Source organism: Mustela putorius, unplaced genomic scaffold (genome assembly GCF_011764305.1).
Source record: "Mustela putorius furo isolate JIRA1106 unplaced genomic scaffold, ASM1176430v1.1 tig00003858_pilon_pilon_pilon, whole genome shotgun sequence".
Lineage (NCBI taxonomy): Eukaryota > Metazoa > Chordata > Mammalia > Carnivora > Mustelidae > Mustela > Mustela putorius.
In genome coordinates, this window is record NW_025422010.1 from 392,230 (window position 1) to 417,805 (window position 25,576).

The following is a 25,576-nucleotide window of genomic DNA, read 5'->3' on the forward strand; positions in this document are numbered from 1 at the left end:
AGGATGCGGAGAAAGGGGAACCCTCCTACCCTGTTGGTGGGAATGCAAGCTGGTGCAGCCACTCTGGAAATCAGCATGGAGGTTCCTCAAAATGTTGAAAATAGAACTGCCCTATGACCCAGCAATTGCACTATTGGGTATTTACCCTAAAGATACAAACGTAGTGATCCAAAGGGGCACGTGCACCCGAATGTTTATAGCAGCAATGTCCACAATAGCCAAACTATGGAAAGAACCTAGATGTCCATCAACAGATGAATGGATCAAGAAGATATGGTATATATACACAATGGAATACTATGCAGCCATCAAAAGAAATGAAATCTTGCCATTTGCGACAACATGGATGGAACTAGAGCGTATCATGCTTAGCGAAATAAGTCAAGCAGAGAAAGACAACTATCATATGATCTCCCTGATATGAGGAAGTGGTGATGCAACATGGGGGCTTAAGTGGGTAGGAGAAGAATCAATGAAACAAGATGGGATTGGGAGGGAGACAAACCATAAGTGACTCTTAATCTCACAAAACAAACTGAGGGTTTCTAGGGGGAGGGGGTATGGGAAAAGGGGGTGGGATTATGGACATTGGGGAGGTATGTGCTTTGGTGAGTACTGTGAAGTGTGTAAACCTGGTGATTCTCAGACCTGTACCCCTGGGGACTAAAAATATATGTTTATAAAAAATAAAAAAATTAAAATTTAAAAAAAAAAAGGTAATCAAGTATGGATAAAAAGAAAAAAAAATTAGATGGCAGAAGACATCATAATTAGAGAGGGTGGAAAAAAATATGGTAAATAGCAGTGACGAAAGAGGACCTCCACAGAGAATGCTGTGGGCATGCCTATGTGGGCACAGCATTCCAGGTCACAGGGCACATAGTAGTCACTGAGGATAGTAGCAGTCTATACAATGAAAAGATAAAGAATGGATGTACAAGGTACTAAGTGTAGCCACCCCAGTAAAATGATACATTTCATTGCCCAGGTTATTGATTCAAGCCATTTTTCATGCTTTGACATCTTTGTGAGGTTTTTTGTTTTTGTTTTTGCTTTTTGTTTTTGAGAAAGAGAATATAAGCCAGGTAAGAGGAAGAGGGAGAAGCAGACTCCCTACAGAGAAAGATTCTGGACACAGAACTCCATCTAGAGACTCCAGGAGCATGACTTGAGCCAAAGGCAAACACTTAACCAACTGAGCCATGCAGGCTCCCCAACTTCTTTTTTTTTTTTTTTTAATTTTTAAATGTTTTATTATTTATTTATTTATTTATTTGACAGAGAGATATAGAGAGCCAAAGAGCACAAGTAAGGGAAGTGGCATAGGGAGAGAGAGAAGGAGGCTCCCCACTGAGCAAGAACCCCAAGGCAGGGCTCCATCCCAGGACCCTGGGATCATGACCTGAGCCAAAGGCAGACACTTAACCGACTGAGCCACCAGGTGTCCCAACAAATAATTTTTTTTATTATGTTCAGTTAGCCATTGTATAGTACATAATTAGTCCTTGATGTAGTTAGAGTTCAATGATTCATTACTTACGTATAACACCCAGTGCTCAACACAGCACATGCCCGCCTCAATACCCATCACCCTGTTACCTCCTGCCCCCACCTCCCTCCCCGCTGAAACCCCCATATTGTTTCTCACGGTCCATAGTCTCTCATGGTTTATCTCCCTCTCTGATTTCTCCCCCTTTGGATTTCCCTCCCTTTCCCTATGGTCCTCTTGCTATTGCTCATGTTCTACATATGAATGAAACATAATTTTTTTTTTTCTGTTTGACTCACTTCACTTAACATAATCCCCAACTTCTTTTTAGGGTTTTTATTTATTGGCATGGTAACCTGCAGGCCTTCAGGGCCAGCCACGAGGAGGGGTCCCTGGGCAGCACAAACCCAGCCTCAGGCAGAAGCGCCTCAGGAGGACAAAGGCAACAGACATGGAAGCCAGGGACTGGTCACCAGAGCTGGCCCATGCGGGACACAGTGCTTTGCAAGGGGGAGACCCACAGAGACGGCCTGCAGCAGGGACAGCAGAGGCTGCTGGGTGCCACCAGATCAGTTGACTTGGGGAGCCAGGAAACACCTGCCTGGAATTGGCCAAGACGACTCCCGCTGTCCAATGTCCTAGCACCACCACCTCTATGCACTGCAAAGCTGCCCTCACAGACACATACCGAGGCAGCTCACAGTCCCTCTGGCATCAGTGTGCACCTTGCCAGGGTTGTGGTTGATATATTCAGCTATACATCCCCTCAAGCACATCTCACCAAACTGACAAGGAGGAAGAAACCCCCAAAGAGGAAAAATTCAAAGACTGTGACCTCTCCTACAACACTATTGGATATAGACATAAATGGCATGTTGGAAAGGGAATTCAGGGTAACAATTATCCAGGCAGTGGCTAGGTTGGAGAAAAACATTAGTGACAATATAGAATCTCTAAAGGCAGAAGGGAGAGCCAACCTGGCAGAAGTTAAAAATGCTATCAATGAGATCCAATCTAATTTAAATACTCTAACGCCTGGGGTAACTGAAACAGAAGATAGAATTAGTGACATAGAGAACAAACTGATACAAAAGAAGGATCAGGAAGAGGCCTGGAACAAATAGCTTAGAAGCCATGAAAACGGAATTAGGGACATAAAGGATGCCATGTAACATTCTAATGTCAGAAATATTGGGATCCTGGAGGGGGTGGAGAAAGAGAGAAGACTAGAAGATATGGTTGAATAAATTCTGGGTGAAAATTCCCCCAATCTGGGGAATGGAACAAGTATTTGTGTCCTACAGGCAGAAAAAAAGACACCCACCAAGATCAACGAATCTAGAAAGACACTTGATTGTGAAATTCACGAATCATAATTTTAGATAAGAGGTCCTAGTGGCACTTAAGGGGAAGAGATTCCTTATGTACAGAGGAAGGACAATCAGACTAACCTCAGACCTGTCCAAAGAAATCTTGCAGGCCAGAAAGTGTTGGCAAGACATACTGAGGGCACTAAATGAGAATAACATGCAGCCAAGAATACTTTATTCAGCAAAGTTGACATTCAAAATGGATGGAGAGATAAAGAACTTCCAAGACCACCAAGGTTTAAGAGTATGTGACTACCAAGCTGGCACTGTAAGAAATATTAAGGGGGTTCTATAAAAGAAGAAAGAACTCAAGAGTAACATAGAAAACAAAATTTACAAAAACAATCCATAGAAATAAGGACTTAACAGGCAACCTGACTTCAAAAAAACATATCTTTCAATAATCACTCAATGTGAATGACCTAAATGCTCCCATAAAAGGCACAGGGTAAAGACTGGATAAAACAACAGGACCCACCCATATGCTATCTACAAGAGACATATTTGGAACCTAAAGACACATATAGACTGAAAGTGCAGGGATGGAGAAGCATCTTTCATGCCAACAGGCCTCAAAAGAAATCTGATTAGTTATTCTCATATCAGATAAATTAGATTTTAAGCTAAAGAATGTAGTCAGAGATAAAGAAGGACACTATGTCATTCTTAAAGGGTCTATCGACCAAGAAGATCTAACAATTGTAAATATTTATGCCCCCAACATGGGAGCAGCCAACTACATGAGCTAACTGTTAAACAAAATAAAGAGTCATATAGATGTGAATACATTAATTGTAGGGGATGTTAACACACTACTCTCAGTAATAGATCATCCAAGCAGAAAACCAAGAAAGAAACAAGAGCATTGAATGACACATTGGACCAGATAGACCTCATAGATATATACAGAAAATTTCACATTCTAAAACATTCTAACATTCTATTCTAACATTCTAAAGTATTCTAACATTCTAAGTATTCTAACATTCTAAAACAACAGAATACCGATTCTTCTTGAGTACACATGGAACTTTTCCCAAAATAGACCACATACTGTGTCACAAATCAGGGCTCAACCAATCTTCAGGAATTATTATCAATATGCTGATAATTTAAGCAACCTTGATCAAATGGATGCATTCCTGGAAACCTATAAAATTACAAGACCAAATCAGGAAAAAATTGACAGCCTGAATAGTCTAATATCTAGTAATGAGATTGAAGCAGTGATCAAGCCCCCCCCCCCCAAAAAAAAAAAACAAGAGCCCAGGACCTGATGGATTCCCTGGGGAATTCTAGCAAACATCCAAAGAAGAAATAATCCCTATTCTCCTGAAGCTGTTTCAAAAAATAGAAACAGAAGGAAAACTTCCAGACTCTACAAAGCCAGCATTACCTTGATCCCAAACCAGACAAAGACCCCATCAAAAAGGAGAGTTTCAGACCAATATCCCTGATGAATATGGATGCCAAGATTCTCAACAAGATCCTAGCTAACAGAATCCAACAGTACATTAAAAACATTATCCTCCATGACCAGGTGAGACTTATCCATAGGATACAAGGTGGCTTAACATTCACAAATCAATCAAAGTGATAGAACAAGTCAATAAGAGAAGAGAGAAAAATCACACAGTCTGTTCAATTGATGCAGAAATAGCATTTGACAAAATACAGCATCTGTTCCTCATTAAAACTCTTCAAAGTAAATGGATAGAGGGAACATTCCTCAACTTCATAAAATCTATAAAAAATAAAAAACCTACAGCAAATATCATTTTCAATGGGGAAAAGCTGATAGCATTCTCTTTGAGATCAGGAACACAACAAGAATGCCCACTCTTGCCCCTGTTGTTCAACATAGTACTAGAAGTCCTAGCAACAACAATCAGAAAACAGAAAGAAACAAAATGTATTCATACAGGCAAAGAAGAGGTCAAACTCTCTCTCTTCACAGATGACATGATATTTTATATGGAGAACCCAAAGACTCCACTCCCAAACTACTAGAACTCATACAGCAATTCAGTAATGTGACAGGATACAAAATCAATGCACAGAAATCAGTTGCTTTCTTACACACTAACAATGAAAATATAGGAAGGGAAATTAGAGAATCAATTCTTTTTGCTATAACACCAAGAACCATAAGATACCTGGAAGTAAACCTAACCAAAGTGGTAAAGGATCTGTACTCGAGGAACTCATGGAGGAAATTGAAGAAGACATGAAAAATAGGAAAAGCATTCCATGCTCATGGATCTGAAGAATAAACATTGTTAAAACGTTTATACTGCGCAGAGCAATCTATGCTTTCAATGCAGTCCTGATCAAAATGCCACTGGCAATTTTCAAAGTGCTGGAACAAACAATCCTGAAATTGGTATGGAACCAGAAGGGACCCTGAATTGCTAGAAAATGTTGAAAAAGAAAAACAAAACTGGGGGCATCATATTGCCTGATTTTAAGCTTTACTACAAAGCTGTGATCACCCAAGACAGCACGGTACTGGCACAAAAACAAACACATAGACCAGTGGAACACAGTAGAGAGCCCAGATATGGAAATGCAACTCTATGGTCAAATGGTCTTCAATAAAGCAGGAAAAAATATCCAGTGGAAAAAAACAGTTTCTTCAATAAATGGTGCTAGGGAAATTGAACAGCTATATGTAGAAGAATGAAACTTGACCATTCTATTACACCATACACAAAGATGGACTTGATTTGGATAAAAGACCTCAGTGTGAGACAGGTATCTATCAAAAACCTAGAGGAGAACATAGGCAGTAACCTCTTCAACATCAGCCACAGCAACTTCATTCAAGACATGTCTCCAAAGGCAAAGGAAGCAAAAATGGAAATGAACTTTTGGGACTTCATCAAGATCAATAGTTTCTGCACAGCAAAGGAAACAGTCAACAAATCATTGAGGCAACACCCAGAACTGGAAAAGATATTTGCAAATGACACTAAAGACCAAGGGCTGATATCCAAGATCTATAAAGAACTCCTCAAATTCAACACTCAAAAAACAGATAATCAGGTCAAAAAATGGGCAGAAGACATGAACACATACTTCTCCAAAGAAGATATACAAATGGCTAACAAACACATGAAAAAATGTTCATCATCACTAGCCATCAGGGAGATTCAAATCAAAACCACTTGAGATAGCACCTTACACCAGTGAGAATGGCCAAAATTAACATGACAGTAAACAACAAGTGTTGGAGAGGATGTGGAAAAAGGGGTACCCTCTTATACTGTTGTTGGGAATGCAAGGTGGCACAGCCACTTTGGAAAATAATGTGGAGATTCCTTAAGAAATGAAAAATAGAGCTACCCTATGACCCTGAAATTGCACTACTGGGTATTACCTCAAAGATACAGATGTAGTTAAAAGAATGGACATATATAACCTAATGTTCATAGCAGCAATGGCCACAGTCATCAAACTGGGCCCTTCAAGAGACAAATGGATAAAGAAGATATGGCACATATATACAATGGAATATTATGCCCCCATCAGAAAGGACGAATACCAAATTGTTGTATCAACATGGATGAGACTGAAGGAGATTATTCTGAGTGAGATGAGTCAATTATGATATGGTTTCACTTACTTGTGGCGAATAAGGAATAACATGGAGGACATTAGGAGAAAGAAAGGAAAAGTGAATTGGAAGAAATAGAAAGGGAGAGATGAACCATGAGAGACTGTGAACTCTGAGAAACAAACTGGGGGTTTTGGAGGGAAGGGGGGTGTGGAGTTAGGTGAGCCTGGTGGTGGGTATTAAGAAGGGCATGTATTGCACGGAGCACTGGGTATGGTGCTTAAATAATGTATCTTGGAACACTGAAAAATAAAATAAAAATGTTTAAAGTATATAAATAATAAATGTGTTTTGTTTTTTATTTTATTTATTTGACAGAGACACAGCAAGAGATGGAACAAAAGCAGGGGGAGTGGGAGAGTGAGAAGTAAGCTTCATGCTGAGCAAGGAGCCAGACATGGAGCTCGATCCCAGGACTCTGGAATCAAAACCTGAGTCGGAGGCAGACACTTAACATTGAACCACCTATGCTCCCCCAATATTTTATCCATTTATTTTAAGGATATACGGAGAAGGAGAGCACAGGCAGGGGGAGTGGCAGTCAGAAGGAGAGAGAGAAGACCCTAGGATCATGACCTGAGCCAAAGACAGATGCTTAACCAACTGAGTGACCCACATGCCTGCCTTGAAGCCTTTGACTTGAATTTGGGTTAGGACGCTGTGAGGAAGTTACCACTTGGCCAATAGAAAGGATAGTGATTCCCCCATTCCTGTCCCAGAGTGACCGCTATGTCATTAAAGGACCATACCTTGGAGAAGAGGAACTATAGAGATATTTTGAGCATTATAGAACACATGATTCAAGTGACATTCTTACTCAGGAACCAAGAGCATCACCATGCCCTCCAGTACAGTGGGGATATCTGAATATCCCATCTACTAGAGATACAGCTTACACCAGATCTATAGGGGACATAGAATCACCCAGGGGCCATATTCCCATAACTGTCAGCAGAAACTGTCAGCAGTATGGAGATATTTGCTTATTGCCCTGGTAAAGTAGGCCAAGAAGTAAGAGTATGGGTAGTTGAAAAGGCCAGCAGAAAGCCTCTGGAACTATGTCTTATTCCATTTTTTCAAGATAGTAATTTATAAAATATTATTATTGTGGGAAAATAGTAGAGATTAGGGTTACACTTAATGATGTATTGGTATTAGTCCCCAACATGCCTGCCTTTATTTCTTCAATCTGACTTCTAAATAAAAACTACCAATAACAACAACCAAAGCACATGGATCCTGCCAGATGAACGTGGACTATTAAAAACTCAGACAAGTAGTATCTCAGTCGAAGCTGTTCTGCTTGAGTAGCATATTTTCTAGAGCACATTAATTACCATTATTTCAGTTAAACATATAGAGCCATAAACCTGGTGAATGCACACTTTCCCATACCTATCAGCTGGCATATAGAGTATCAGATGCTGTTCACACTCACATAGAGTAAACAATAGTACATTTAAGGTGTTGTTCAAAACTGTTTTTACTCTTCTTCTTAGACGGCATATCCTCAAGAAAACTGGACCATCTGCGTACTGTACAGATCCTGACAATGATATATTATATTGCTGACATTGATTTATTTGAACAAGTTGAGCAAGAGGTGGAAGTACATCAAAGTCTTTAGTAAGACACCAAAATTCCTGAGGATAGGGAACCCACCCTATAAAGAATCAGGGGCCCATCACACCAATGCCCTAGGGATTCCCTAGTCTACAACATTTTTTGATACCTCTAAAATATAAAATAAAATATTATATGTCACAACTTTCATCCTCAAAAAATAATCACAACCCTTCACTAGGATTATCTCATGTTGTTAAAATGTTGAGTTGATGCCTCTTTTCATGGTGTATACATTTCTACGTGTCTTAATTTTTGTGACCATTCTACAGGGATCTCAGCTATTTACGTTAGAAAGGTGTAAGGAGAAGGCACTGAAGTGCTACTTCTATCAAATTAAGTAAGGGAGAGTGATCTAATCAGGAACCGAGCCCAGGGCTTATAGTGCAGTAGAATCCATCCACTCTCTTCCATTGGTTTTGTCCCATCTACCTGTTAGATTCTACCATTCCCCAAATCCCTTTCTCTCCTGATAACATTGTTTTTTACAATCTGTTCATCTTTTTTCCTTACAAATTTAGGGCCTAGAGAAGGATGAGTAATGAAAGAAATACTCAGACACTGCCTGCTGTGCTGCTGATATCTGCTGCCCCATTTTTAGGCTGCAAATCCAGTTTGGCCTGAGCTGGGTTTTTTTGTTTTGTTATTTGTCTCTCAGGGGTGAAGTACAAGCAGCAACCAGCTAGAACAGCAAGGGGGGAGAGAAAGAAGTCAAACTCAAAAGCTATTTTGCTAACTCTTGCTCTCTGAGTCCTCTCTAAGTCCTATGCCCCAAAATGATGCTTTCTAGATGTAAACAAGATCTCTATGCCTGGATTCCCAGTCCCTCTTCCCTTTTATTTATTTATTTTTTTAAAGATTTTATTTATTTGACAGAGAGAGATCACAAGTAGGCAGAGAAGCAGACAGAGGGTGGGGGGAAGCAGGCTACCTGCTGAGCAGAGAGCCAGATGCAGATACCAGGACCCTGGGATCATGACCTGAGCCAAAGGCAGCAGCCCAACCCAATGAGCCACCCAGGGGCCCCCCTCTTCCCTTTTAAACAAAAACAAAACCATTATTTCCACAGATTTGTGTTTGCTCTGCCCTTCTGAGCTCTTTCAATAGAAGAGTGGGGGTTGTGGCTTACTACTCAGAAAGCATGCATGCGCGCACGTGCGCGCACACACACACACACCATTCATTTTTCAGACATCTGCAGAAGGACTTCCCTGGCTGTTACCTCCTCAAGTGCTCTGGTTAATGATGTCAGGAAGTAGCTTCTAATTGACAACTTCACGGGCACATTTTACTTTTCATCTAACTTGCCCCCTTCTCCTTCAGTGTTTTCCTAAACTACAAGTATGCTCCACACATTTCTCCCTTCAAAAGTCACATACACAACCTAAGACTTCAAGTACAAAAGCCTAACTGAAATATTCTCAGCCCCTTTTAGCATTTGTGACCCAAAATCTCAGCCCCTTGCATCAGTCAAGTCACTTCCAATTATTTGGATAACACATTTCTTTCTTTTCCCTAATACTTTATGTAGAATGCTCTCCCATCCAGAATGCATCATCTGACCAACCCCACCCCTCTGCCTAGCATTCCCATTATGTCTATCTCCATGCTGGTCTTTCTCAAAGGTCAAATTTCATTCAGAATTTTACCTCCTCTGGAAAGTGTCCCTTGACTTCTCCAGACAGATTTACCCCACTTATTCAAGTGTTATGATAATATATTTTCTGAGCTATATATTTTCCCAGTCTTTTTTCACATAGACTATAACCCCAAGAGGGTGGAATTTGTTCCCAAATCATTTTCTGTTTGTAATGAAAATTTTGTGAAGTTGAATGAATGAATGAATGAATGAATATTTAAATCCTTTAGATTCCAAAGACCCTATCACATCAGCACCTCCATGACTGGAATCATCTTGATGGATCCCAGGAAAATCCAAACAATCATAACCTCTAATATTAGAGATGATCCTTCACGACAGGATCTGTTGCCCTTCTGCTTTCTGATATATTCTTCCTGGTACCTAGAAGAAGAATGTCTCCAGTAAAGGAGCTGATGAGTTTTCATCCAGTGAGTGAACTCAGGCATGAATGTATTCTTGAATGGAAGGTTCCCCCCAAAGAGATATCCATCAATGTTTTCAGCAGAAAACTCTGCCTACAAGGGTGAAGAAAGAGTTCAGGACTAGGTGTGTGAATCCTTGGCCTAGGAAAAATATTTTCTTTTGTGCCATCCTCAAAATATCTTAACATCCAAATCTTAAAAAGGTTTCATCAAAAATGATAATAGTCAGGGCCTGAGTAGTTCTAAGTGTTTATTTAATTCCTCTAATCTTTATGTATTTCCATCACTGCCAGCAGTTAACATGTATTTCTTCCATGATAAAAAAAAAAATTGACAAAACTATAGAAATGGACAGACTGCATTAAGGTTGCCAGGGAACAAAGATGGGAGAGGTATTCAAATATAAAGGGGCAGCATGAGGTGACTCCTTTGTTATGCTGGAATAATTCTGTATTTTGACTGTGGTAATGGTTACACAAATGTAAACTAAAGATAAAATTATGTAGAACTAACTACACACATCCCACACACACACAAATGAATGCATGTAAAATATGGTGAAAACCTTGTCTGTAGTCTAGTTAACAGTACTATACCAATATCAAGTTCTGTTTTTGAAATTGTTTCATGTATATAAGATATCACCAATGTGGGAAGCTGAATGAAGGGTACGTGGGACTCCATGTACTATTTTTGCAACTTCTTGTGACCATAAGATTATTTTAAAATAACTTTTTATAGGAAGATTTTTTTAAATTAGTGTTTTACAAGAAAATATAATCCAAAATGTGGAAATCCAACAAAAAGGTAATTGTATGACTCTGGAATATCACACTAGAGATTTTTTTAAATGGTTCCATCCGATCTTAAACACTTGTTTAATTTTATTTGCCTAAGAATGGATAAGGATCCAGATATTTTATAAATGGTACATTTACATTAGCATATAGAAAACAGATTGGAAAAATATAGAGGGCGCCTAGATGGCTCAGTTGGTTGCGCATCTGCCTTCAGCTCCTGTTGAGTCCTGCATTGGGCTCCCTGCTTGACAGGGAGCCTGCTTCTCCCTCTCCCTTTTCCTGCTGCTCCTCCTGCTTATGCTCACTTGCTCTCTCTCTCTCTCTCTTTCTGCTAAATAAATTAATTAATTTAATAAAAAAAGAGAAGTAGAACAGATAATCCCAAGGGTTATAGTTTTAGGATTTCTAACCAGCTTTGTATTTAATTTAGCAGATCTACTTTAGCTATCTTATTTCAACATTTTCCCCACTGACTATATAAATGTTACTCTGAAAATAAATTAAATAAATACATACATACATAAATACATACATAAATGTTACTCTGTCCTTGTTGAATGAGCTTTGCCATTCTGGTTGCTCATTAATGGGATAGTTAAATTAAGCATGTGCATACTGTTTATATGATAACTATGTTTTCAGTAATATGAAAATTATGCTTTCACAGTACTTGAATGTACCACTGAAATGTGTTAACCTCATGAAAAATCCCTGGGATAGCCCCTATGTCAAAGAACATGACAAGCATGCTTTCAAGATCTTTAATGTTTCCCTGAACTTTGTGATTCATGAAGTTTTAATTGATACATGGAAAATCTTACTCATTTTCAGAGCTTGTACATGCCAAAGCCTGATGATCTAACACATGCCTACTGTTCAGAAAGATATGCATCCTCTCCCAGAAAGTGCCAATTTTTGTGTTATATTTTAATGATGTATTATCAAATAAAAAGTAAAATATATGTTACTGGAAACTTTCTTCTTAAAAAGGTGTTAAAATATTACCAACAAAAGTCTGTGAAATATTTTTGTGGAAGGGACAAATCTCCCCTAATGTTCTTCATCGAGGTCAATCCTGAATTAAATCAGAGATTTTATTCTGGTTCAAAAAATAAAACTGAGGAAAACGTAAATTTGGAAAGAAAGAAGGGAAAACTGTCTCAGTGTTTTTAAGATATTAAATGTCTCCAAATTGAAAGACATTCAAACCAATTCCAAAATTCCAATGGGTTGGCAGAAATTATTAAATGATTTTAAAGTTACACAAAAATCTAAAGGACCTAGAATAGTTCCAGTAATCTTGAAACTTTCTATAAAACTATAGTAATCAAGACCATGTGCTATAGGTGTTTCAAAAAGAAACCAACACTTTATATTGTATTGTATACTTTAAATTAGCTAAGACAACATATCTGAAGTATTCTCACTACATACACACAAAAAGGTAATTATGTGAGATGATAGAATCATTAATGTACTTAATCATGGACATCTTTTCACAATGTATACATATACCAAATCCTCACACTGTACACTTTAAATATATACAATTTTAGGGGCACCTGGGTGGCTCAGTGGGTTAAGCCTCTGCCTTCGGCTCAGGTCATGATCTCAGGGTCCTGGGATTGAGCCCCACATTGGGCTCTCTGCTCGGTGGAGAGCCTGCTTCCCCCTCTCTCTCTGCCTGCCTCTCTGCCTATTTGTGATCTCTCTCTCTGTCAAATAAATACATAAAATCTTCAAAAAATAAAAAATAAATATATGCAATTTTATTTGTCAATTATACCTCAATAAAGTTGGAGAAATAAAAAAAATAAACCAACACATTTACAAGTGTTACAAGTTACAAGTGCGACTACTTGATTTTTCAACAAAGCTACCAATGAAAATCAAAGGAAAAAAGTGCTTTTAATAAATATACTAAAACAACTGGATATTTGTGTTAGAAAAGGAAAAAAAAAAAGGAATTCTGACTCCCTAACACACACCAAATACAAAATTAATTCAATATGGATTATGGAACCAAATGTGAAAGCAAAAACAATAAAGACTTAGGTAGAAGAGAGAGAGAGAGAGAATATTTTTATAAGCTTGCCATCGACAAGGCATAAGGATACCAAGAATACAAGAAAAAAAAATGATAAATTGGACTTCATAAAAAGTAAAGCTTCTGGGGCACCTGGCTGGCTCCATCAGTAGATGTGACTCTTAATCTCAGGGTCATGAGTTGGGAATCCCATGTTGGGCAAAAAGCTTACTTAAAAAAAAAAGGTAAAAGCTCTGATCATCCAAAGATACTAAGAAAGTGAAAGGCAAGCTACAAGTTGTAGGGGAAAAAAATTAAAAGAATTGGGGCTCCTGGGTGGCTCAGTGGTTTACAACCTCTGCCTTCGGCTCGGGTCACGATCTCAGGGTCCTGGGATTGAGCCCCGCATCGGGCTCTCTGCTCAGCATGGAGCCTGCTTCTCTCTCTCTCTGTCTGCCTGCCTCTCTGCCTACTTGTGATCTCTGTCTGTCAAATAAAGAAATAAATAAATAATCTTTATTAAAAAAAATAGCTGCAAAAAATTTTTTTTTAATTTTAAAAATTAAAAGAATTTAAAAAATATTTGTTAGTTGAATGAATGAACAGATGACCTTTCATTCTCCCTATTTCCCATCACCTCACCATTTACATTCTCTTGAAGAAGCCCTCATGAAGCTCTCATGTAGCACTGTGCATTCCCTCATAAGTTTAAGCACAGTCTGAAACAAACTCAGAGCTCCAAATTGAAAGGGTTCTAATTGAAAGGGCCACTCAGTGGCCCAATAAAAGGTGGTTTCATAAGGTAAATTAGTCTTCTGGCAAGGGAGCTGCTTTTTGAGCTGAGGACACAGTCGAGGGGCTAGTAAAGGGAATCTATTGAGTATTTTGCATTTTTTTTATTAAGTAGCTATGTGTCTTCTTTATGAAATAGCCAGATTTTTTTTGTCTTTACAATAATCTCATGTTAGTGCATTAGAGATTGCTTTTAGTAATCTTTAGAAACACCGGAGTGGTTCAGTGGGCTGAACACCCACCTCTTCATTTTGGCTGAGGTCATGATCTCAGGGTCCTGAAATTAAGCCCTGCATCTAGCCCCATTCTGAGCTTTGCATCAGGCTCTGCACTCAGTGTGGAGTCTGCTTGTCCCTCTCCCTCTATTCCTCCCCCACTCACACACTTTCTCTCTAATAAATAAATAAAATCTTTAAAAAGAAACACTCCAGAAAAAAAAAGTTTTTAATTAGTCTTTTCATGATTTTAGGGTAATCATTTTGTCAACTTATATGCCATAAGACATCGTGAAATTGTTACATTTTCAAAAACAAAAAAGCAAGGTGAGGAAAACTGTATCATATAAATCCACTATCTTAAAAAGGTAGAAAAAATAATCTAGAAGGCTAAAAAAGAATCTGAGAATTGTTAAACTTTTTGATATTTGAAGAATGTGAATTAATTATATATTCAAAGTTTTTAAACTAATGTACTTACCCCTCAAAAAAATCTCATCTCAGGCTGCCAGTGTCAGCCAAAACAGCAAACTGGAGAGTGGGAAGGTAACACTGTGACCATTAGCAGTTTTATCTGCATTTCCTATGGAATATCACAAAAAAGTCTAGTGTTCCCTTCTCCCTGAAGTAGCCCCAAGATTGCCCCCAAGGATTCTCTACCCCCTAGTATTCCTGCCTACATATGGTCAACTTCCATATTACATCAAGATTGGTCTGTGTAACCAATAGTATACAACAGAAGTAATGTTATTCATCTCCCAGGTAGGTTGCAGCTCTCTCCTTGATCTCCTTGCTCTTCCTTGCACTCACTCTGCTAGAAGTCAGCTGACATTACACAAGGAACATATGATAAGGAACTGAGGCTTCCTGCCAAGAGCCATCTAAGTTTAGAGGTTGACTGCTTTAGTCCATCCAGGCTACTTTAACAAAATATACAGATGGGTAGCTTATAAACAAGAGAAATTTGCTGCTCATAGTTCTGGAGGCTAGAAGTCCAAGAGCAGGGTATCACCATGGTCAGGTAAAGTGAGGCTTCTCGTATCTTTGCATGGTGGAAAGGGCTAGGGAGCTCTGTGAGATCTTTTATAAAAACACTAATCCCACTCAAGAGGGCTGCACCCTCATGACCTAATCATTTCCCAAAGGCCCCATCTACTAATAAACACTTTGGGGGCTTAGGATTTCAATATGAGCCTTGGGGAACAAAAACATTCAGACCATATCACTGATCCTCCAGCCCCCAGTTAGGGCTTCAGATGCTGGAGCTCCAGCCAACACCTTAACTGCAACTTCAGAAAAGATGAGCCAGAACTAATCAGCTAAGCAGTTCCAAATTTTTGACTCTTGAAAGTTGTTTTAAACTGTTAAGTTTGCCCTGATATTTTACACAGTCATAGATAACTAATACAGATCTTGGCACCTGGAAGGGGAATGCTGCTATAATAAATATCTAAAATATGGCTTTGGAACTGGACAGTGGGCAAAAGCTGGGAGGACTCTGAGAAGAGTGTTAGTGCAAGACTGAGTAAAAACCAACCAAACAAACAAAATTGAATTTTGAGAACTCTCCAGTATTGCTTAAAAATGAGGAACATGCTATTAGAAAATTGAGAAAGGGGTTATGTAGTGGCAGAAAGTTTGGTAACACTAATACCTTCAGTTATATGAAAAGTAGAAAATGTACCTAAGTAATCAAGTCATCTAGCTAAGGGGATTTCCAGCCAGAGAGCTGAAAGCACCACCTGGCTTCTTCTTATTGGTGCTTATAGTGCAATATGAAGGGGGGATAAAGTTAAGGGTGGGAGTGTTAAATAAAACAAGAGCCAGAACTTGCAGGTTTTGAAAAATTTCCAGTTTCTTCAGATGGCAAAAGATGCTGAAATTAATGTCTACCAAGCAAAGAGCATACCCAGGGCACTGAAGAAATGAAGTGTAAAGATGGGAATATGACTGTAAAATTCTTTAAGGCTCAGAAAGATGAACGGTGATACACCAGAGCACCATGCAGTCAAGCCAAGGTCCTCTGATGATAACCTCAATCACACAATAGGGTTTCTACTAAGCTTAAGGGTGTTGTCCCTCAGCTGTCTCAGCACAAAAACATTTTAAGTTGTATGGTTGTGGCTCTGGAGTAGACTTTTTTGGCATGAACACCAGTAAGATTAACAGGAGACACACGTTTTTAAGAGAATATACTTGAAGAAATGTCTCTAGCTTGCACTGAAAGGGCCGGAGAGTACAAAATGAAAAGAGAACTTTGGTCTTCTACCTGCTATGAGCAGGAAACAGGCTAAGCAAACAATTCATCTATAATCATGTACTCTTTCATAAAAAAAGGAAGTATATCATAGGGCAGAATCAAGAGTCCTGAGATCAAAGCCAAGAGAATTCCCAGACCTTGAGTGTTAATCAATGAATGCCAACATGTAGCTAGTGGGATTTCAGAATTGCAAATGACAAATAACTGCCATCTCCCTTTCCCCTTTTTGAAAAGCCATGTGTATAAATGTTGTCCTATGCTTGCCCCACCTTTGTACTGCATGGGAATGTAGGTGGGCAGATAACTCATCTCTTTTGTTCACAGTTCTTAAGATCTAGAGCAACTGTACTTGAGATACTTCATGTAAGGAATACCACCCTAGAACCTGATCCACATCTAGACCTGATTTAGATGGTAAGATTCAGGAGATTAATGTATTTTGCATACTAGGAGGTATGTAATAAATAATGTGGCCCAGGTATGAAATCTGGTAGTTTAAAGTTATGCCCATATTGTTTTTTTCTCTTAAAAGGTGGAAGCTAATTACCTTCCCCTTGGTATGTGAGCTGGACTTTGGGCTTACTTCTAATGAATAGATTATTGTAGAAAGAACAGACTAAAATGCCTGAGACTAGGTCATAAAAGATGGTGCACAGTGCACCTCCTTGCTCACTCCCTTAGAATACTTGTTCTAGAAGCCAGCTAGGCATGTCCTGAGAACAGTTAGGTAACCCAGTAGAGAGGCTCATATGGAAGAACTGAGGCTTTCTCCCACAATGAGCAAGGAACTGGAGTTTCCTGTCAATAGCCATGTGAGTAACCCATCTTGGAAGCAACTCCTCCAGGCTCAGTCAGGCCTTTAGGTGACTGTACCTCCTGGAACTCTGAGCCACAACAACCCAACTAAGATGCTCCTGGATTCCCAACTCTCAGAAACAGTGGGAGATGATAATTTTTTTAAGCTGTTAGTTTTGTGATAATTTGTGGTAATTTGTTATAAAGCAATAGATAATATATTCCCACCTCGGGCTCTGCCTTTAGGCCAGTTTTAGGAAGAATCCTGCTGGGTCAATTTGGGGAAAACTCCCCACTATTGATATCTAATCACCCTTGATATTTGATCAAATTCTTTATTCTACAACCTAGATGTCATGAATAATTTTTAGCATTTCCATGTTTTGTTATTAGAAATTTCTTTCAAATGAATGTTTTCACACTTCTACCTTTTATACGATATTCATTGTGGGGGGACAGATTTCTAGAATTAAAAGTTCATATTTTTATCGAATATTTTTAATAACCCATGTAGTAATTTGAAAAGAATGTGTGAATATAAAGACATTTAGTGTTTACCCCCAGTGCATACCCTCAAAGCTCCATGGAAAATTCGATTCACAGTAAACTATAAATTCAGTCTAAAACATTCAGTCTGCAAACCTTTGGAATTGACTTACTCAAAAAAGTATGTAGAATGATGACTTCCATAAAAATGAAAATATGCCATCAAAATATTTGGGATTCAAAGCTGTAAACAAAGGTAGGCAAAGTTTAAATCCTTTATTTAAAAAAAATAAAATTTTTAAAAGTTCTTTAGAAAAATAAAAAAAAACAATGCTAAAGAAAGTAGAGGTGTATAATGAATCAAGACAAAAATAGAGAAAACAAAATTAGTTGGGATAATACATCAAGAGTTACTCCTTAGAAAAAGGAAATGAGAAACACTGATAAAACTGTGGCAAATTTAATGAAGGGAAAAGTAAATACATTTAAAAATTAGAAATGCGAAAAGGAATGAGATTCTGAGAAGATAATATTCAACAAGTGGAAATACCACTTCAGGAGAGGAAGGTTTCAGGACACCTGGATGGCTCAGTTGGTTAAGCATATACCTCTGGGTCAGGCCATGATCTCAGGGTCCTGGAATCAAGCCCTGTGCCTCGCTCCCTACTTAGTGGTAAATCTGCCGGTCCCTCTGTCTCTCCCCACTCAACACTTGGGTTCTCTCCCTTGCTCACTCTCTCAAATAAATAAAATGTTTAAGAGAGAGAGAGACACACACACACACACACACACACAGGTTTCTAAAAGAAAGGTTGTGAATCAGGCTTAGCATAACTTTAGGATAGTAAAGAAAATGTAAATGACTGTCTCAATAGACGTTATAAATTATCCAATAAAACTAAGCAATTTTCTTTAAAAATTATAAAGGCAGAAATTCATTAAGCAATATGAGCATTACCTTTAATGGTAAAGCATTTCTCACTAAAACCAAGAACAGAAAACTTCGTTTACATCTCACTGTTTTGAAGTTCTGGCCAATGCAATATGATTAAAAATAAATACAATTGGCAAGAAGGCAAAGAGTCTGCATAATGGTACCAAATAAAAAATTAACTTAAACTTTACTGGTGAAAAGATAATAAAATGAAACTTTTTTTTTTCAAAAAAATTTTATTACTACAATTGCTATTTTACTTACAATTTTTGGCAACATTAACAAAATAATAAATTTCATCTGAAAGAACAAGCAAGCAAAGTAGACATGGAAATTCACAAAGGGTAATAACAAAATAGTAATCTTGACAGATATTGAATATATTTGTAAACAGAACAAAGTGACATCGCCTTAAAAAAATAGAGAGGTATCAATAGAAAAACAGAGAAAGCTCCTGAAAGAACTGAACTCACTATATTCAGTTTCTTTTGATTACAGGCACAGAAAATTGACTCAAGCTAGCTCAATTCTAAGAGAAGCAAAGCTTTGGGTGATTATCTCTTCCTAGCTTTTTGTGAAAACCTAGGAAATTTAACCAGATTGGAGAGGGAAAAGGGAGTGGGGAGGCTTAAAGTGCCTTTAAAAGGAGAAGGAGTAAGAAGGTGGAGGGAGATTTCATTGTCAGTATCTTTTAAGAACACTGGTAAAGTTCAATAAACCAAAGGAAGTACCAAACAATTAAGCGAGGTAGCAAGCCATGCAGGCCTAGGAGAAAAGCATTCTAAGAGAAGAGCAGTCACAAAGTCTTTGGAACAGGAAAAAAAAAATGTGATTTGCTTAAAGAAAAGCAAGGCCAGTGTGTCAAAAATAGTGCACCAGTGGGAAAAATGGTTGAGTAGCATGGCAGAGAATGGAAAAGCAAGAGGAGGTAGACAGGGGCCATAACACCAAACCTGTAGTTGGCAATAAATAACAATTTGTACTCCTTAGGGCCATACTTTAGGTAAACAGCAAACAAGAGTTAACAGTGTTGATAATACCAAGCAACCACAAAAAGACAAAACTAAGATATTTCATATTTTCACTGTTTTTAAGACAGAATTTCTGTTATAGGAACAGAATAGGGAGATAAGTATGCAAAAGTCTGCATATCTATTTATACACAAGTTTCCACCTGAGACTAAAATGATGAGCAAGCGCGCACACACACACACACACACACACACACTCATTCACTCACACATACACACTCTCTCTGTCCACCTAAAGAAATAGGTTCAGGCTAAAATATTAACAAAGTGCCTTGGCCCAAGCAAACTAATAAAAAGGCCTAGTAAAATGTTCAAGGTGCAAATCAATCAATCAAGCATTGAGCAAATAAATACAAGAGAATCTACACTTGGGAAATACTTTAAAACATAGATAATAAACTCACAACTACTTGTTTGTTATGTCCTCCTTCCCAATTCTAGAAGGGATCTAAGCTTCTGACGACTATCACTTCCCAGCTTTCTGTGAAAGAAAGCTTAGGTAATTTAACAAGATTGAGAAGTAAGAAAGAAATGGGGAGAGACAATGTACCATTAAAAAAGAGGAGAAAGCAAGGGGAAAATAATGGAATTTCTCCTTGCTCAGGTATATGGACAACATCTTGGATTCCTTAAGTCATGTACAGATGCTTCTCAGTACATGAGTCCAGGTGGTGAAAGAAAGGATGGCACTAGCTACCCGGGAGATTCAGTCCTGGGAACCCACAGAAAGCCAAGGGTTGATGTTCAGGAACCAATCCTCAGAGAGCACTCTAGTTATGTGAAAGTCCTTGGAAATAGCAAGGGGAAAAGGTTCTCCCCCACAGCATAGTCAAGGATTAGACAGCTGGATAGATTAGTTGAAGAGCAGTAACTCTAAGATCTAATACCTAATGAAATAACTGGACATTTCTTATATACCAGATTGTGTCAAGGACGACTTTAAATTCAACTAGGTTGATAAGGGAAAATTATACACACAACACATAAAATAGCTGTTAACTGTAATACATTCATGTCTAAGGCAAGAAACAAAATTGCAGATTTCACATGTTCAACTGGGCTAAGATACGTGTACATGGGAAAAATATAAGGAAAAGCCCTATAATGTGCTTAATTTTACTCAGTCACCATGGGCTGCTTTTACCCACTATACCTACGATTCTTGGACAACCGCCACTCCAGCTTAATAGTAAGAAAACTAAATTTAGCCTAGTCCTTGAACTAGATAAATACCATTTGTTTGGCCCTTTTCAGTTCAAATTATGGGTCCAGTGCAGTTCAAACTATGGATGTCAGGGATTCTTTCCCTTGAGAAATTCTACTTGGTTTACTGTTCTGACTGAAAGGTATAAAGCCAGCCAGAAGGGAGAGGGAAGGGAACAAATTGAATTCCCTTTTGGATCACTAAACAGGAGGTTCACTGGCACCAGACCCCATTCTATTCATTACCCCTGCTTTTCCATCTGAAGCCAGCTGATACAGTGATTGTTTCATGTCTGCAGAGGTTTCTTGCCAAGTTCCTTGCCAAAATGCAAAGCATTTTAATAGTTTTGCTTCCTTGGATGTTCTTGTGGTTAAAAAAAAAAAAAAAAAAAAAAAGACACTCTGAGACAGTGTTCCTACTGCCTTGGCTCCAAGACTAGAGTGAATGTGTGTGTGTGTGTATGTGTGAGCACATGCCCTCAACCCGAATAAGAAGCCGCTGGAAGCCACTGCTCTCCAGTGATTAACCTCTCAGTTCAGTTTCTGGTTCCCATTCATGCCACACCTTGTTCCTCAACTTCTCCACACTCAGGGTCTCAGAATCAGATTACTTTAGATCAGCTCAAGACAGACACTTTGGGGAGCTCACCAGCAAATGGGACCACGATGTAACAAAGTCATTCAAGTCTGACTAGAGTTAATATTGAAATCTTCAAGGCAGGGAAAAAGTTGAAGATAAAATTAAGTACTTAAGAAAAAACTCTATAGGTTCTATATACAGAAATTAGAGCTTTCAAACTTACAAGTAACATGAAATATCAAAATAATAAATAGGTATCCACTTTCTTCTCTCAGACACACACATACACAAAACATCTTCTATGTGTTAAGCCAGATACAGTACATGAAAACCAGGTAACAAATTTTTAAATAACATCTCAAAATTCAGATCAGACAATACTGTATTTCATGAATTTAAAAAGAAACTCATCAATGACTCATTGGTTTCACTATTTTTGATGTTACTAAATAATGTATGGTTTGTATTTTTTTTTTTTATGGCATTTTTTTTACTTTGAAATACCTGCTTTAGGTTTACTGAAACTAGAATTAACGAGGTTTTTTTGAAATTCTACTTTTAAACTTGGGGGCTGATGGTTCAGAATCAGATGTGCTCACAGTAACGGATGCTACTTCCACAGATCCTGGTTGAAGAGGTCCCAGTGACACCTGAATAACAACCTTTGTTTCAGGGGGCAATCCCTCTAGTTGCTTAGGCTTTTTAAACATTTGATGACACTGGGTCTTATGCTCCATTTTCTCCTTGAAAGTTAAAAACTGTAGCCGGCATTTGGAACACTGGTGAACACTCTTTTCCCAGTGTCCCCTATAATGACACATGTATGGTGTTGCAGTTTTGAAAATTTTGAGACAGAATGGGCAGAGCAAATTCTTAGTGTTTTCATGGCATTTTCTGAAATGTGTTTCCACATCAGCAAAGGCTGATGATCTGTAATTGCAAACCTGGCACACATAGGGCATTTCGCCAGGCTTATGATTGTCCTTCATGTGCTGTAAGAGAACCTGATCTGTTTTGAATGACAATTCACAAATTTTACAGACAGCAGAAGGCTCCTGGGTAGTGTGTACACTTTCAATGTGACACTGCAGCTCGAAGGGAGTGGGAAACTGTCGGTGGCAGTGCTGGCAGGTGGTGTGGCTTTCCCAGCTGTCACCCCTCTGCTTCTCAAGTTCCAGATGGTGCTTCATGTGATTCATAAACTTGACATTTTTTAGAATTTTCAAGCAGCTGAGGCATTTAAAGGTTGTGTGAGTCTTCTGTTCTGGCTGACCATCTCCTTTATGTTGCCCATAATAAAAGTCACGAAGTAATATGACCAGACTTCCTTTCTTGGGATCAACAACCTGGTTTTCACTTGCTAGACTCAAAAAGTCTGTTTTTGCTGGTCTATTTTCCTTTACAGGATTTATAGGCTTAAAATGGACACTGTGCTTTGGAAAAGGAGTTGCAAAAGGTGCTCCATTCTGAACCATGGCTCCATGGCTCCGTTCTAAGTCATGTCCATTCTGAACATGGTTTAATGAGGTATGAACACTGTTTGAGTCTGTGCTTTGCTGTGAAGTCATTGTATGAAAGTTACCTGAAGGGGACAAAGCTGAAGCATGTCCCTCTATGATTCCGTCGCTGAGTTTAGGCCTTTTGGGATTTATATCATTTTCTTCAGCAGTGGAAAGCTGCTTTGATATGCAAGGACTTTTATTCATATCTCCTACAGAAAGTGCTTCTCCTACTGGATGCTGTAATGAATTTGTGAATGTAATCAAAGGAGAACATAACTCCGAACAGCTATTAGGCACAATTTGTGAATTACTTTTAAAATCAGGTTTAGACAAAGGCTCAATAATAATGGGACTATCTGTTGATCTTGATTCAGATTCAGAAACTGGCAAGGCAGTGACTGCTTCTGATACAGAGGTCACATGACTTATAGGCGGTAATTTGTGAGTAGTACTTTTTCTGAGGTGACCATACTTTTTTCTCCTTGAACATGAACCTGGGGTGACTCTGTTCAAAATATTTGAAACAACTGGTTTTGAATTTGAAGTCACCCCGACAAAGATCAGCTCAGCATCGTCATTTACATGTTCCACCCCAACAAAGATGAGCTCAGCATCTTCATCATCTACTTTTTTGGTTTCTTCTGTGTTCTGCTGTGGGTCTGGCTCTTGCTCTTCCTCACATAACATACATGGCTGTTCCATTTTCTATTTTTTTTTTTTTTATTCTTGAAGGTGTGGCCACAGTCCCAGTGCTTTCTTTATATAAACTGCCACCTAAGTACAAACACACTACACATCAGTAAGTACAGAAAAATGCATTATCTTATTTAATTCTCTCCAAAACTCTACGGTAGTTATAAACACCCTTATTTTATAAGACTACTAGAATTCACAGAGGATAAATGACAGCTTAAAACCTACTATTATAAGTCTGTGCAACTCTAGAATCATGCCTTTGCCTTAAGCTGATTACTATTTCTTCTATTAAAAAAAAAAAGAGGAAAAAACTATTGACTAATCACTAAGTGAAATCATATGTAAAGGATATATTATTTTACAAAGGCACCATTGTTCAGTGTTTAGAAACATGGGCTTTGGGGTCAGAGAAGATTAAGCTGGAATTCTAAGTCAGCCACAAACCAGCTGCATCTTCTTTGGCAAGTTCAAAAGTTCTAAATATGTTTTATCTTAAAGATGAAACCTCTTACTTCTTAGACTTAAGGTAATAGCTCCTTTTCAAAAACCACCAAGAATTCAATGGTACTTTATTTTGTAGCTGAATTAAAGAAAATTTTATAATAATGTACAGACCTCAATTGATCCATAATTTCATAAATATTAATATAGAAAAGAAGAGTCAAATTCAAAGAACAGAATAAGAGTACCTAACAACTGTCAACAAACAGTATACTTCAATGTCAAGTGCTTAGCCCATGCCTAGCAAATTGAGAACAAACTCTCTTGATAATCTCACACCAACTCAAGGCCTTCATTATAGTCCACTGTCTCCTAAATTTCTCCTTCTAATCCTGACTTTCCCATTTAAATCCAACAGAACTGCCTCCCTCAGCCCACCTCCATCTCATTTCCACATGGCAGGCAAAGTAATTCTGTCAAATCACATATCACTGCTCAGCTCAAAACCCTCCAATGGCTTTCTCATTCACTCAGTAAAAGGCCAAGTGCTTCTAACATCTTCAGTGCCTATTAGACCATGCTTCCAAGCCTACATACTGCCTTGCAGCATGTCCTACTCCTCCCCCCTATCCACTTCATTCTAACCAAACTGTCTTGCAACTCCTTGAACATATTAATCACTTTACTTGCTTAGAGCCCTGTATTTGCTGTTCTTCTAATATGAATGCTCACCATCCAGATACCTGCAGAGGTGAATCCTCACCATCTTCAGACTTCTGTTGCAACTCTTCTCAAGGAGGTTCTCAAATACTCCAAACAACTGCTAATTCACATTGCCAATATCTCTTCCCTTCCCCTCAACCTTCAAGTCCTTATCACCACCTAACGCATTATAAATTTTATCTACTTGATTATTGTCTACTGTCTATCCAGTAAAATGTAAACTTCAAAAGACAGATTATCTTTTGTTGACTGCTGTATCCCCAGCACAAAGAGTGCCTGGCACAATATGGGAGCTCAACAAATAAAGAATCTGTTAATAGTATGAATTAACAGTAACTTTCATTAATAAGAAAATGTATTTGTAGAATAGACTGTACTCCTTTAATTCTGTATTTTCTATGATTTGCTTAGAACCTTGTCCGTATCAGATATTCTGTATTTTCTATGATTTGCTTAGAACCTTGTCCGTATCAGGCCTTGTCCTAGGCCTATGAAGGACTGAAAGCTTCTAGCTTTTTAAAACATTTTTATCACAACCATAGTAAAAACAACAACAACATATAATATGGAATCTCACAATATAAACATATAAATAACAAGTGCTTCACTACATGGATACTTATTCTAATCAATTATGACTCATCGATGGCTCACTACTAAAGGTTTGAAAAACATTTGTTTTAGGCTAGCAAGATGTAGGTACTTTAAATTATGGATCATAACTCACCAGTTTCTGAAAACCTAACATCAGATTTCATTGTAATCCCATATAGACCCTTCAAACCCCATCTATAAAAATTAAAGTGGCATCATCGAAAGAAATGAAATCTTGCCATTTACGATGACGTGGCTGGAACTAGAGGGTATCATGCTTAGTGAAATAAGTCAATCGGAGAAAGACAACTATCATATGATCTCCCTGATATGAGG

At 38.2% G+C, this 25,576-nt stretch overlaps 2 protein-coding genes across 3 annotated transcripts in view; one reads left to right on the forward strand and one right to left on the reverse strand.

Annotated features, from left to right (window-relative positions):
- LOC101682709 (immunoglobulin lambda-1 light chain-like) overlaps positions 1 to 25,576 on the forward strand; it is a 1,123,284-nt gene that overhangs the window by 90,268 nt on the left and 1,007,440 nt on the right. The gene's annotated exons all lie outside the window — the stretch shown is intronic.
- Positions 18,687 to 25,576, reverse strand: part of ZNF280B (zinc finger protein 280B) — a 29,878-nt gene continuing 22,988 nt past the window's right edge. The window contains exon 3 of the mRNA XM_004781360.3: positions 18,687 to 23,560. Within this exon, the coding sequence (XP_004781417.3) occupies positions 21,815 to 23,488 (1,674 nt within the window). The 5' untranslated portion in view covers positions 23,489 to 23,560 and the 3' untranslated portion in view covers positions 18,687 to 21,814. The remainder of the gene's footprint in view (positions 23,561 to 25,576) is intronic.